The sequence below is a fragment of the Lepisosteus oculatus genome, chromosome 10, assembly GCF_040954835.1.
Source record: "Lepisosteus oculatus isolate fLepOcu1 chromosome 10, fLepOcu1.hap2, whole genome shotgun sequence".
Lineage (NCBI taxonomy): Eukaryota > Metazoa > Chordata > Actinopteri > Semionotiformes > Lepisosteidae > Lepisosteus > Lepisosteus oculatus.
The window spans coordinates 19,676,618-19,692,363 of record NC_090705.1 but is presented as its reverse complement, the minus strand read 5'-3'; the positions used below and the strand labels follow the sequence as shown (position 1 = coordinate 19,692,363).

Here is a 15,746-nt window from a genome sequence, read left to right as displayed (position 1 = left end):
TCTTCCTGGGAATCGCCACTTCTGTGTGTGGAGTACTATCCCATAAATCCACCTTTAAGTCCAGAGGGTGGATCCGCTGGCTTTGGAAATTTCAGATTTCTTTTGGAAACCCTTAGCTACGGCTATCATGTCTAATTTTATTTATTTTTTGTTCCAAAACTTGGTGACATTGGGTTTTGGGCAATAAGCAAAAAATGAAAACAATTGCCGACGAAACTTCGACGGCATTTTGTCTTCTGGCTTCAATGCTCTGATTCTACTTCATCATTTTTTCTTTCCTGAAGACAGAACTTGGCGTGAGAGGAAAAGATCCTCTGATCCATTGTCCTTTCTGGTTGCACTTCTCTTGGTCTTGCAATGTCGAAAGCCGGCACATTAAAACGGCGCGGGGTTTGGGTGACGCCGGCCTGGAGAGGCAGGCCATGCCACGTCGCGAAGCCTCCATCAATCAGTTCAGTGTCTGGGTGAGGAAAGTGCTCAGGAGGGATGTTTGCACTTAAGAAGGTCAGGTATTTCTCACCAGGTTGGGGAGAGCAAATCGCCTCCCTTGGCCCCCTGAGATCAGCCTGACACGGATGGCAAACGCAGAGGTGTAGAGAAAGCCCTGCCTTGCTTTCTCTAGGCAGAGCTCACTAGGCAGATAGGAACCTGGTGAACAGAGAGGCTACACCACCCCGGACAAAAGAATGATGTAAAAAGGATACCTGAGTGAGTGAAATCGAGAAGGGCCCTCTACAACTCGCCAATATCTGCACCCATCAAACTGTCCTGAAGCCATGGCAGCTGGAAACGCAAAGGTAGGAGTCAGTTGCTCTTCTGTGATCTTCCTGGAGCTTCCTTCAGAAGATTCAGCACAGAGCGTCTTAACTGTGTCGCTGAGATGCCCTGACACATCTGCTCATTGATGACGGTTGCAGTTTGGCAGGGGCAAGGAAAGTATGTTCGCAGTACTTAAAAATGTTTTACCAGGTGACTCGGTGTAGGTTATAAAATGTCCGCGGGAGTGTCCTTTACAATTATTGAAATAGATTATGCTGTTGTTTTCAGGAGAATTGTGTGATGTACAATGCACAGATACCTTTTATTGTCCCAATGATTTGCTTGAGAATCAACCAAGATTTGAACCCCCTGCATCAGCTACCTTTTATCAATACAGGATTCATTGAGAGGCGAACTGCCCCCTTTGTGCAGGTTGCATGTGGAGTCTTGTGACCCCTAGACTTGGCAAAAGGCTAGTTGAAAATGAATCTTCAATCATAATTTGAATGCATTAAAAATGTTCTTGTCACTGTTCTGGGTGGACTACTTCTATAGGCAACCTGAAATGATTAACTTTTAAAATGTTGCTCATATTTGTATTGGTTTGTTTAGCTCTAAACAGACCTAAGTGGAGTTAGAACTTGCATCCAACGTGAACTATAGCTTACATATCAGCTGAACTGTGTTCTTGGAATGATACTCCCTGTATCCCAGCTAGGCAATGATTTGAAGTTATCTTGATAATTGACCTAAAGAGTAAATAGCCAATGTAGGACTCTGCCATTTTACATTTAAGGCAACGAACATTTAAAAGGAAATAACTTTTGTGAAATTCTGAATTGTTAGAGTTTAATATAAGTGGATATTTAAAAATTCATCAAGAATGCGGAGAACTTGTCTCGCTTTGTCAATTGGCATTTTTGTTTTAAGAGTTTGCCATTAAACAGAGCTTTATAGGAGCACTGAGGCTATGAGTCTGGTTTTCAATGCTGCTCCTCTGACTCCCTGGAAACCTGAGGGTCTTTTACAGGAGCAAAACTGGCACAGAGACAGATGACCCCTACTTTAGGTATTCACGTAGCACTCTGCGTACTGCTCTGTGCCCTCTGCTGGTGTTAGCGCCATCGTTCAACTTCACAGCTTCTATTTCTGTTATTGTATTCGTTTTATGCTTGTAATTCAAGTGGTTGTGTATTACCCTAAAGTAAAAAAGTATGAAGTTATTTCAGCTTCCAAAAAGAGCACTTTATGATGAGATGTACTAGCTTACTATAACTTAACCCGTTGAAAGAAATCAAATTTTCTGCTGGGAACTCAGTCCGCTTTTTGGTCACAAAAGACACAATTTTGTGAAATTAAACTTTTGAAAAGGAAAATTTGCTATCCTGTCTGAAATGATTTTTTTGTTGTATGAATCTAAATCTCTGTTCGAAAGCTGGACAAAGGTTCAGCTCAAAAGCCACTATGTTAGAAGACGGTATTCCAGCCTCATGCCTGGCTGGAATGTTGGACTTGTGGGAACAGTCAAACCTCTGTCCTTGTCTCAAGCCGGGCTGTATCCAGAGGAGAATCATGCCTGGTTTGACTCATACACTTAGTGTTTGAAATACAATTCACTGCATGTTTCTACAATTACATTTGAACTTTGTTTAAGCATCATGAATGTTTGGAGACACCATGGACAGAGATGCAGAGGTACAGAACAATAATGACCCATTTTCTTAACTGTATTTGCTAATTTCATTAAGTTTCTCTCATCTTTTAATATTTATTACGTAACAGTATTATTCTGCTTCCCAGTCTCTCTGTACATGGTGTTGTCAAACGTTTGAATGGTGCTGTACTGTAAGTGAAGGACATAAAGTAATTTTTGTTTTTGCACCCAAAGAAACTTCAGACGTTTTAAGGGTTTCCGTAAATTGCCCTCAAATGAGCTTTCAATTGAAAAGCAAATAAGAGCATTGGCGTGTTCCAGATGAAATAATGAGAATCCGGTATGCCGTCCTAATTAGATCTGTGCAGAAAGAATTTCTCGGGGTTCTGCGATGTGCAGCTTTGAGGGCTTGATCAGTCGAAAAATGGCCACTAGGGGGCGACCGTGGTCATAATATAGCAATGGGAAGACTAGTACTCAATGTTCTGAAGCCAATTCAGCTTTTAGTTCATTTTCTCAGGTTGCATTTGAACAATAACCTAGTTCAAACTCAACGAAAGAAAGAGAATAATGGAATCAATGACTTCTTTTCTTTTAAAATGATAATTTAAAAGCTGAAATTCTGAGTTCAGTTGTCACTAAGGCTAATTAATATTGTACCTTCAGGTGAATTTTGTCCAATTGTGTTTAGATAAAAGCAGACCGAGGACTTCATGACAAGGTTTGTATACAGGGACCTGTGAGTGTGCTCCTGTTTCTCTGTTCTGGTGAAGGCAGATTGATAAAGAGCACTTCAGCAGCTGTTTCTGTGTGTACATACAGTATATGTGCAGAATTCAGAGGGGAGAGACACACCAGTGATGAGTCAGGTTTTTCAATCGTAACTCTCATTCCTTTTAGCAGAAAATGTGTCTATAATGCCAGTGATTGAAGATAAGAAGACTGTTAAAAGGATTCCTGTGGTTCACTACAGACCTGAACGCTACTGGTGTAGACACTCTCTGGCTTGGGGGTGTCACATGGTTTTGAAAACTACTGTTGCAGACTCTCTCTTACTGGGCAGAGTGAGACAGTTCTGAACACTACTGGTGCAGACTCTTACTGGGCAGAGTGGGAAGGTTCTGGAACATGTAATAGGTTTACTGTCTCACTCTGCCCAGTTTAGTCTGCATCGGTAGTTTTCAGAACTGTCTCACTCTGCCCAGTAGAGTCTTCACCCTACTGGTGCAGACTATACTGGGCAGAGTGAGAGAGTTCTGAGCACTACTGGTGCAGATTCTCACTTACTGGCTGTCTGGCTGGGTGGGGCAGAATTGTTCTGAAGAGTATGATCTGTGTTTTTCCCCTGTGGTCCTCCCAAAGTTAACTGTGGGTCATCAAATGTTTGTGGAAGAACAATTTACTGTGTCACAATGTAGTTTTTAAAGAGTTGAAATGTTAAAAGGTTTGAGATTGGGCTCTGAATGAATGTACTCTTCCTTTATAATGATCTTACTGTATTTTAAAATTATACAGTATAGTTAGATATTTTACCAGGATATCTCAGAATATGATCAAAGATTATATACAGTTTATGAATTAGAATGATTGAGTTGGATTTGTCTTATGCTAGGAAGGAGGTTGTTGGTTCCTTTATTAGATTTTGAACTGTCTGTCAGTTAGTTACTCTGGCAGGCAGTTAGCCTCAGTCAGAAGAATGAGTTTAACGTTTAAATACAGTAAATTGTGTTGGATTTGAATACAGAAAGACTTGGGAGGATATTTTGGGGGTTTTGTCCTCTCCCAGAAGTTTTGTAATATTTTTGTAAGTGAAAGCCCCACCTTGACAACTGTTACTGTACCTCCTGTAGCAAAATTGACCCATTTTCAGAAAAGCCAGATGCACAGATCTCTATTGCATTTGGGTGTGCTGGGGCAGCAGGCATCTAATCAAGTCATTGCTTAGGGAAAAGCACATTCAAAACGACTGGTTACTGTGGGAGCTTAAAATATCACAGGGTGGTGAGTATAGAGAACAGGCTTTGACACATAACAAAGATGATGAAAATCATCAAAGAACATTGAATATATTGGATCTGCGACTCAGTGCAGACGCATGTCAGTGAACCCTTTTTTCTCCCCTAGGTTTCTTGCACAGCGAGAGCAGGGGTTTGGCTGTGGCTGACTATCTGCAGTCTCACTGCTTTCTGCACCCTCCCAGTGCATGGCCAAGACTACTCTGGGTACCACTCAGGTCAGTGACACTTTGCTCCCTTATCCACTTACACAGACTGTGACATAATTGCACTGTAACACTGTGTACAGCTGCATGTGCAGAATCTCCTATCCTTTGCATTGTTTGTATTGAAACAGCTCTTACACTTAGCAATTAATGCCAGTACTACCTCATTTATTGAAGTATTCCTTGTACTCCTTAATAGATTACAGTAATTGCTGGAATTGTTTGCTGATGTTCACCTGCCAATAATGGTGTTGTGCAACTCACCTTATAACTGACAAAAGAAGGCTGTTTAGTGGTTCAGCCAGAAACAGCTGCAGTTGTAGAATCTAACTTGTCTTTATCTTTTAAAAATAGGATGATTCACTCACATTCCATAAAACTGTTTTCCATGTGTTTAGTGATTAACCCCAAAACAAAGAACTGGGCTGTACATAGTAAACACCAGTACTGTCTCTCACTAATATTACCAACAATCTTCCCCCTACTGTATGTCTTACACAGATACAGAAGGCAGAGGGTAATTTATTAGCTTTTTAATAGTTTAATCCATTTTAGGGTGTTCTTTGAGATGCTGTGACATCATGATGCACTGCACACAGTTAAAGCTGTTATTGTCATTTGACTTCCTTTTTTGCTTCTTCTTCAATCCCAAACTCGAATTCCTTCATTACAGCTCAAGTCTAAGATGAAATGTTAGCAGTTCTGCAAAGCAGCAGAGTTTTGTCAAATGACACCGCCCCCACGTTACTACTATTGTCTCTGTAATTTTTGCTTCTCGACGTTCACATCCTGTCAAATGTTTAATTATGCATCTCAAGTGCCGCACGGTCTCAGGTGCCATGAAGAGACCAGCGTGTGTCCGACATCGCTCGTGCCTGCAGAAACATTTGCCTGCAAGCGCTGAGGAAATGGGAGTGCCTTCTGTGTGCACTTCCCGATAACCAGAGCAGTGACAGCGTGCCACAGAAAGAGCTCTCCAGCGCATCCCAGCGCTGCAACAGAGCACCTGGGACCACGACTTGAAAGCCAGAGCAGTTGAGGTTCTAATTTGTTGATTTAAAAGCTTGTTGAGTTGTGAGAAATGCAGGGGAGAAGCAGAAGGACCTGCGCTGTGTCTGCCTTCAGTGATGTGCTGGGTGTGTCTGAAACCTGCTCCTTCCTCTAGCAGAGCGAACAGGAGCTAGAGATGAGCAATCAAATGAATAGTACAGGAAGCCACAGGATTTCCAAATGCCCCCTTTTAATTTAGTTGATGCCATATGCTAATTTTTCAGATTTACAAAAAGCACCACGAGTTAATTTGAATAAAAGAGTTACAATATGTCACATTAATGAAGAGGTAGCTAACCACAAACACCCATGTCTGTATGCAGGAGAAACGAGACATATTGTTAGAGACAATGCCTCTAGCAACATAATCCACACCCTACAGTAAGTACCTTCTTCAGTGCCCAGTGGTTCTAAATTCCTAACCAGCATTACATATCTCTGTTGTTCTGCTCATGTAAGGGCTAAGAATACTAAAGGTGTAGGTAATGCAGAACCCTTTGGCAATATTCTATATCACTGTTCCTAGTTTTCAATGCAGGACTGATGTAATACAATTTACTTGGCATCACACTGATAGAACGGCATTCTTTTTCACTTTTTAAATGAACACCATAGAAAAAAATAAGCAAAAGACTTGGTTTCCTATGGCATCCTTTTCTAAAAGCACTTAAGAAGATTGCTGATATTGAAAAATGTGGTATTAGAATTTCAGAATGGGTGATGTTATTGAGGTGATATCTTTCAATCACCATGGTCCCCAAAGTGGTGCAACATGTTGACTTCACAGAGGCACAGCAAAGTCAGTTGTGGGATGAGAGACCTCTAAGGAAAAGCAGTTTGCTTCTTAAATGATTTTGGTGGAGAAGTAGGTGTGCTCTTTCCTCTGAACCAGTATTTCCAAATTCCAGTGAGCCAGTATGGTGAGACAGAGCAATAAGGTGTCTTGGGTAAATTCCCACTTGGACATATACAGTCTTCACCATCCCATCCACCCATTTTCTAATCATCGCTTCAATCAGGCTCACAGAGGAACTGGCGTCTATCTCGTCTAGCAACAAGCACAAGGCAGGGTACACCCCAGACAGGGTGACAGTCCATCGCAGAGCACACACAGACACAGACAAAAACAGGCACACACTCTCACACCAGCGCCAGTTTCCCCAGAAATCAATTAACCTACCAGAATGTCTTAGGACTGTAGGAGGAAACTCTCACTCCTACAGAAAACTAAACAAACACAGGGAGAACATACAAACTCCACATAGATAGGTCCCCAGAATTGGGTCCAGAATTGAACCCAGGGCACCAGCACTGCAAAGTGGCAATGCTAGCAACTGTGCCACTGTGCTGCTCGCCAGTCTTCATGATATTTCCTTTAACTCAATTGAGTATTTTCTCATTTCTCCCTCTGATCTGCTATGTAGAGAGGTGGCGGGTGCATAATGGCTGGCCTGTGTGTCACCCAGGTGGGGCTGCACTTCCCTGGTGGAGGATGTGGGTCCCCTCCTGAAGGTGAAGCGCTCTGGGATCCTTGAGATGAAAAGACATTTATAGATGCAAGCAATGAATTATTATAGCAGACAAAATTTCCCTCAACTTCAATGCAGCTGGCCAGCTTTCACTACAGAATCCCCACATCTGCCCCCACCACCCTTCGGAATAGGCATTTGCACCACATTCTGAATAGTACTTGACCTTCCAGACTCAGGAATGTCCTTCTTTCTTTTGGGCTTGTTATTCTTATACAACAGAGCTTGTGTGTGTTTAACATGGCTCTGCCTAAATAATTAATTTGCCCCATGTATTAAGTATTCCAGAAGAAGATGGCTTCCTCAAAATCTACTACTCAGATGTAGAGTGGGAGGATAATAAGTTTATAACAGCACCCTGAAGCACACTGTGAACGTGCTGTGGAACTGATAAAGTTCCCCACAGCCTCACTCCAGCCTTGAGCCTTCTGTGCCTGTCAGAAAGCAAGAATAGTCAATAAAGAAGCTAGGGTCCCTACAGAAATGAGTCAGGAAATACTGAAATAGCGCGGGAGAGTGGCATATGTCAACTTCCTTTTTTCAAATCCTGTCAAGAGGGGAGAAATTAATTTTCTGCCGACTTTGCAGAGTTGTTTTATTTCATGGAAATGCTGAAGTTTAGGAAGTTTAATTCTGTAATGTTCTCTTTATTTTGAGATTGGAACAAACAGTTGCTGAGATAAAAAAATATATGAATGGTTAAATGGAACATGTTGGAAACACATTTCACTGCAGTACAACATTGTGCTGCTGGGAATTACAGTACTTGAAACTCCAGAACAAACCTATGAAAGATATGTTTTACCTACCCACTAATACATCTATCCTTATCCTTATCTAACACTGTGTCAGTGTTGCAAAAGATCTTTCTGAAGACTTGTCTAGGATTAGGGTTTAAGTCTAGGTTAAAAATAACATCCACTCTTTTTTAAGTAAGTTATTTTTGGAAAAACTACATTATCTATACAGTACAGTCATGATGTGTGTGGGATACATCTTTAAGAAGATTATGTTGGAATTCTTTTGTTATCTCAGTCTTTTTTGCTAAGACTGCTTGACTTTCCTTATAGCAGCTGAAATAGTCACAAGCTTTAGCTACAGTATCACTGGCACCCTGCTTTCCTTTCTTTCACAACCCCTCCTTCCTGTAACTCACCTCTGTTTGTGAGAAGAGAGCAGCTGACAGGTGTTAACACTCTGGAGAGAGCCCAAGTTTCTCTCATTGACAGAGAAAGTCTTTTCTTCACGGACGGATTAATTTTAAATACTTATTCTATTATTTAAAGAACAATAGAATCATTTTTCTTTAAAAATATGTTTTCACATATTTTCAGGGGTGCTACTAGCATGAAACATACAATAAAAAATTTAATTCTGAAGGATGCCTGTCAGTAGTTCACAGGTTAAACAGATAATCACGTGAGTGTGTTCTGTGCCGAATGCTGTGCTGTACTGGTTGTACAAAACCTGAAGGGTTCCTTTCCATCTCTGTGGAGTTCGATAAGAAAGACAGATGAAATGACTGTAAGAACCCTGTCTTGCTTTGTGTTTTTGAAGGAGATGAACATGTCTATGAAGGCTCAGTGGTTGACTCCTATGAAGAACACTCTGGATACCACCGTCCAGGTACACTATTACAGTACCTCTTCAGTGTGACTTCATAGAGTCGTCTTGGTAATTCTCCCTGTAAAATTCAGAGAAATGTAAAAATGTTATGGTGTGTAACCATAACATCCAGTAATAATGTTCCAAAGGCAGAGTTCCAAAAACCTACAGCAAGGGCAAAGTTGTGATTTTGCAGATGTAATAAAGATATTAATTCATTAATTACCTTTTGCCAGTGGATCCTCCCGTGTTTATGAACAATGTTAGCATCCAGCTTTTCCCATTTATTTAATTTATTTACTGTGGTTGTATTGATTATGAAGGTAACTGCATTTTGCTTTCTACCCCTTCAAAAATAAGCACCATGCACTGAAAGCAAAAAAACCTTGTGAAAGAATGCAAAATTCGAAAGCAAAATTATGCCTGTAGGGTCAGGTGTTTCGGTATTACTGATCATTGTGGGAGACATTGTAATCTTTCCTGTTAATACAGTACAATATTATGGGTAACTAATCAAACAGTCTACAAGCATCAGGTGTACAATGGGAATTCATTTTCAAATCCACTAAATTGAAAACCACCTTATGTAGTTCAATGTTGCTGAATTTCTAATGGTTCAAAAGGGAAGAACCTCAAGTAACAGTCTGAGACTTTATTTAAAAATAAATAATAAATTAAGAAGTGTTGATACAACTATAACATTTAGGATCACGTGTTCTCTTTTCAAATCCAATTGGTATGCAGTAATTTAGAATATCTAGAGAAATTCGTTTTCAACATATTATTCCTAGCACATAATTAAAAAAAAGGTCGCAATCAGATATTGTGGGTGAATGTGAGTACATGTGAGTACAGTTAGTGAGTGTTCAAATGTGAGTGTGAGTGTGAATGTGAGTACAGTAAGTGTTCAAAACTACAGATACCAGCTGTCTTTTTCTGAACTCTGTGTTAAACATCCCCTATACATTCAGGGGTACAGGGTAGTCTGGCAAACTGCAGAACTACAGTGGAGTGATAACATTCAAGCTGATGTCTGGAGGCTGTGTATGATTAGTGTGTACATTTCAGGAATTCAGCAGACGATGCTTTGTCTTCAACCCACTATTATATTGATTGATGAGCAATATTTTGGGGAAAACCGATAAAGCTTAAAATTGCAATCCTACATTTCTAGAGGAAGAATTTAGTTTATTGCTATAGTTATTGTTGTTCACTAAAGCAAAGAACCAGAGAAGCGATGAAATGTGCAGATTTTGTACGTTCATTCAAGTTATGATGAACATAGAAGAGTAGGGTGCTGCCATATTCTAAACAGCACCAGCAAAATTGTGCAAATATTCAATTTTCCAACAATGTTCTCCCATACATGATAAAAATACTGACTTCTACAAGATGCACAATTTCAGGCTACAAGATTTAAATTCATGTTAATTCCTATATTTTTGTTTTGTGCTTCACATTTTGTCACAATTGTACACTCACTATCACAAATATTAGGAACGTGCAGTCAGATGAATGGAGTCTCTCAATGGCAGCAAGGCACTGTGTGGTGAGCAGGAGACAGAGACTTCCTTTACCTTCCCTGGCCAGCGCAATCCTTTTATCTCGGTCCTATTGTATGGCAGATCAACCTGAAGAATGCTCAGTTCCATCCCACACACCATACCCTCATTGCAGCCTTTACCGAAAGAAACAAATGGGATAAAAGTGGCCTGCGGATATTCCATGCCCTGTGGACTCCACACCACTCTTGCTGCTCAGAGAGGCCTAACACTATCGTCAGAGGGGGTTTCCTCTTGTTTGGTCAAGCAGGTGTGTTAGTCTCGAGCTGCTCATTTCAGTGTGGCTAGGACTGGAATATCCGAAGTCCTCTTTCTGTGGGTACCTAAAGTGAATAAACACAGCACACCCTGTACAGGCTGAAGAAGCGCCAGACCTAACCTTATCTGAAACTTCCTCAGACGAGTACCCCGAGGAGCCAACGCCAGGGTATGAGGAGCACACAGCCTCGGGATACTACCCCCCTCCCCAGCCCACCCCCGGGGTGACCATGATCACAGAGGAAGAGTACCCCTATGCCACCACCACTGAGTCCTACCACTACGCTAAAGAAGTCACCACCATGACCACCAGAGTGCCCTACGAGTATCCCACTACCACACCCTCACCATTCGAGGAAGCATTCCCAGCCCCTGATGTCTACGATGATGAAGGTACCTGTCCACCTGTCTGCACAGTCTTTCTGTTTGGGTCTCTGTCCTTTGTTTTCGGTTTTCCTGTTTAGTTAATATGCCAGTAAATCCGTCTTTTTGGTGCAGCCGTCCCTTTGTGTCAATACTTTGATAAGTCAAAGTTGGTCTGTTTAGCTGATGTTTCTGCTTAGCCTTTCCTGATCTGTTTAGCCCTCTTCCAGTTAGCCTCAGTTTATTGTAGCATCTGTGTGCATTTGTGTAAATATGGTACGTCTGGTATTTAGACTTTCTTTCACAAGCTGTAAATATTTAAGTATCATTCTCAAACCAATCCTTGTGTATATGCTGTTATTAGTTCTAGTTTAAAAAACAGAAATGGGAAATTACAAAATAGACCCAAATTTCCCTGTTGACAAACCGCTCAGTTATTTACTGCCAGGATGCCCACTGGGGAATTAAACGTGATTCCCTGCTGTGCTCACCCCTGGTTTATGGTTTTTGGAATAAAGTTATTAAAATGAACAAGCAAGCAACCTTATCGACCAGCAGAACTGCTATAGCTGTTTTTCCCTCTCAGATGTGCCGCTCTCCTCACACTCTGTCGTATTTTTGCCTATTTGTTTTTTGTCACTGGAGATGAATTTGCTCTTTTCTCTGTGTTTTAAAAGAGTAAGCAAGCGTTTTGTCCATTTTGTCCTGATGAGAAGGAACAACCACACGTGTTGTTTCATTTTGCCATTTGCGCAGGGCATTTTGTGCAAATTGTGACAGAACTGAATCATGTTTTGTTTAGTGTGTTTCTTTGCTTTAATTCAAATGTCTTGTTACATTGTGTTCTGGTGTAGGCTGAGAATTTTATGTTGCCCATAAATGAGGCTGAGCATCATTTACTGTAAATGTAGAAGAGACACCATTTAGCATACTGAACACATTTAGGAGTACCTAATTGATCTGAGGATTTCCTCCAGCTGTTCTTGAAAGAAGTCAAGGTGTCAGCTTCATCAACGTTGCTGAGTAGCTTGTTCCACACTCCCACAACCCTTTTCTTATTGAATTTTCCGTGGTTTACTTTCATTGTCTAGAAGTTTTCTGTTATTGTACCAGACGCATTTCCCTTTGAGTTTTACATTTCTTAACATTATAGCATTGTTATACTAGATGTATTAACATAGGGTTAGAAAATATATTGTTAATAATATATTAATACTAATATAAACTATTTAAAAAATAATAAAAATAGCTGAATTTAGCACAATACACCATTGTTTCTAAAAGAGTTTCATAGAGGAAGTTCGGCCTTTTCTGCTTGAAAACATGCATGTTTTAGTTTAACAGATTGTTTTGACACTTTCAGTGGCCCCAGTCAAAGGGAGATTCCTGGAGTCTGTTTGTGGCATATGAAGGAAAGACTGAAAAATTTTCATGGTCAGGCTAAGTTCTGTGAAAGTAAATTACTCATGTTTAAGTAGAAATATTGTCAAATTTTCTTCGCTGAAAAGCAGCACAATCATGACATTTACTGAAGGTCAAGGGGTTCTTAAAGGACACAGGCAATGAAGAAAATAGAGGACACTCGTGCTAGACTAACTGGGATATACTGCTGAGTATAGCAAAGTTCGGAAAAACAGAGTCTGTCTTAATTTAGTCGATGAAAGATGAAAGATTAATAAGATTAAATATTTAAACTAGAGCACCTCAATTTTTTACATGAAAAAAAGCTGCAGAGACGCAAGAAATGCTTATGGTTCTCCATGCTTTCAGTTGGAAGAAAGATCTGTAGCTAGACAACAAATTAACTAGAAAACTAAACAAGAATAAACTGTTTTACAGTTTGCGTTTTACTTTGTTACTTTGTTTACTTTAGGATGCTTTTGTCTTGGCTAGAGATTAATGTGTAAGACGTACGGTACTGTTTTAAAATATTAGCTTCGTAAGCTTCGATCTGTCAGAAATTTGATTTGTGTTCTTATTTTATTTTCAAAATGTAGAAGTGAGTGTGTAAAATTATTTTGTGTGCTGTACATTTCACAGCATGTCATAGCCATTAGAAAGAATGTTCTTTAGTTACGTTTGTTTACAGTATGTGACTGGGTCTTAAACTAAGCTAGAAAACATAACAGCGTCAATATCACATTACAGCAAGTGCAGGCATTTAACTCTTATGTATGTATTTCTTCAGAAGAAATACATACGGCATCAAAAGGGCTAGTTATTAATAATATCACTGAGTTACTGTATGTTACTTGTCCTGTCTGATTTAAATATTTTTAATAAACTCATTCAGTAGTTCCCCTGTAGTTATTACAGATTCAGTATTGTCAGGAACCTCTAACCAAATTTATAATAATATTGCTCTGAACTTTTTTGAAAAAAGACACTTTGGGGAAAAAAAATGTTCACTAAAAGCTTTATATAAAAGTACAGAATTACTATTAACAGTGCCAAAATAGATTTTCTTTTTAGGAAAAATTCACAATGTCTGGATAAGGTTGTATATTAATCTTGCACATATATATTTTTTATTTTATATTTTAATTTTGGGGGATCAACACACTTTCTGTCTTTGTTGCACAGTCTAATCTTATCGGATGTGTTTAATATTTTCTTAGAAATGCAGTTTATTACACGTGTATACATTTGACTATACAAATAAATTAAACTGCTTGACTAAAATGTGCCTAAAACTGTTTTGGTCAACTACAAATAAGACTAATTATAGTCCAAACTTAGTTGACTAGACTAAATTAAATATAGTTCAAGTAGGTAGCTGCGTCAGCATGTGTAGTTTTTAAAGGAACAAGTAAAGGTTTATTCCATGCTGAAAAGAGAAGAAAAGAAACAACAGAAACAGGCTGTAGAGCCTTTTTCAGATGTGAAGAAGAAGCCGAAGGAGTCACACCGAAAGAAGGCACCACAGCTGAAACATTGTTTTTCTTTTCTTTTCTTTTCTTTTCAGCATGGAATAAACCTTTACTTGTTCCTTTAAATGAAATGTTGGAGACTAGAAAATGACCATGACTAATAGACACTTTAGTCAACTTGACCAAGACTATAACTCAATCAAAAACTGGTGACTAAAAACTGGTGCACAGAACATTGTAGTGAAACAGTGAGATAATGGGAAACACAAATTAAGAATAAGATGATGTGGACTTCTTTGTCTTAATTTATAGTTTTTTCTAAGTTCCAGTATCATTTTAAGTGGTGTGTAGTTTTAATGCATTGCATGGCTTGAGACAAATTGAAGTTCATATACATTTTAATCAAACTGCAAGTTACAGTGTTTTAAATATAGCTCAGAAAAGTCAAGCCGTCAATGTGAATAAATGTTCATTTTCACCATGTACTGTATATATTTGATAATACGTTGAAAAAATACATAATTAGTGTAGTAATATTCCTAAGTAACATAAGGTTCTGTTGAAAATAAATATATAATTATATTTTATGATCGAATATGGGCTGTATATGATCCATCACTCTCTCGTGTGTGAACCACAAAACAGCCCAGGAAGACTCAGAGGACCACATGCAGGAGCCCTGAGTCTCTCCAGCACTGCTTTGACACTGTGGCTTCTTTCAGGAACGGACATATTGACGGAGCTGAGAGTCTCCAGTGCTGTAGGGGTGAACGTGGTCCCAGGAACGCAGCCAGACCGGACTGCCTACCGCCTGAGCCCTCGAGCGCAGGCCAGGCGCGAGACGAGGTGAGGCTCTCTTCATGGCAGGGCTCGTTCTGAGTTGGCGTTCCGAGGCAGAATTGAGCAAATGCCTTGGAAGTCGAAAATTCGGCTTTGAAACTCTGGCAAGCTCTGAGCAGGGCAGCAGAAAAAACAGCTCGAGTTTGTCAGTTTTTTTTCAGAATGCCACTGTAAGCTTTTGACACGTAACCTGAGTGAACAAAATGCCCACATTCTCACGACTGAGAAAAAATATATGATCCAGTGTCTCGGATCACTTTATGAGGAGAGTTCTCACAAGTAATATATTCTCTTAAAAATGTTTTCTTCTATATTAATGTGCCCCTGACTAACTGTGTCTAACCTCAGCAAGTTATTTGACTGGTGTGTGGGCCATCTCTGGAGTTGAGACATGAACCGGAGGTACTGGAGTCGGTGACTCTGCAGCAGCAGGGTCCGGGACACTTTTTCCAGCCCTCGTCTCTGGATGATGCTACAGGATGTGCGTCTTGCTGAGGGCGTCTATGCGTGTGTGTGTGTATCACGCAGGCTGGTGCAGCCTCAGGGCTTCCCTGAGGAGTTCTCGGTGGTCTCCACGTTCCGCATGCGGGAGGAGACCCCCCAGGAGGTGTGGAACCTGCTGCAGGTGAAGGACAGACAGGGGGGCAACCAGTTCCACATCCGGCTCTACGGAGAGATCGACGCTGTCGACGTCTACAGCGCTGCGGCGGCCGGCGAGGAGAAGGTCGCCACGTTTGAGAACGTGGGCCAGCTCTTTGATGGCAGTTGGCACAAGCTGGCCCTCAGCGCCCAGAGGGACCAGCTGACATTGTACCTTGACTGCCAGCAGGTGGGCAGCACCCCTTTCAGTCGCTATGGCTCCATCCGAACAGACGGACTGACCTCCATTGGCACCAGGAGCAGGGACTCCGCCACCCTACCAGTAAGTCCCAGTATTCCCCTTCAAGAGCAGTTCAACACTTCCCTGTTACTGAAATGACTCGGATTTAACCAAATTGGCTCATGGTACCACACAACACACGACAAAAAAAAACA

The 15,746-nt window shown here is 40.5% G+C and overlaps 1 protein-coding gene across 2 annotated transcripts in view; it reads left to right on the top strand.

Annotated features, from left to right (window-relative positions):
• Positions 1 to 522: 522 nt before the first annotated feature.
• LOC102694825 (collagen alpha-2(IX) chain) overlaps positions 523 to 15,746 on the top strand; it is a 38,567-nt gene continuing 23,343 nt past the window's right edge. For both annotated transcript variants that reach the window (XM_069194974.1, XM_015357122.2), the window contains exons 1-6: positions 523 to 797; positions 4,538 to 4,646; positions 8,771 to 8,839; positions 10,780 to 11,031; positions 14,594 to 14,717; positions 15,240 to 15,633. In XM_069194974.1, coding sequence (XP_069051075.1) covers positions 777 to 797; positions 4,538 to 4,646; positions 8,771 to 8,839; positions 10,780 to 11,031; positions 14,594 to 14,717; positions 15,240 to 15,633 — 969 coding nt within the window. In that variant the 5' untranslated portion in view covers positions 523 to 776. The remainder of the gene's footprint in view (positions 798 to 4,537; positions 4,647 to 8,770; positions 8,840 to 10,779; positions 11,032 to 14,593; positions 14,718 to 15,239; positions 15,634 to 15,746) is intronic.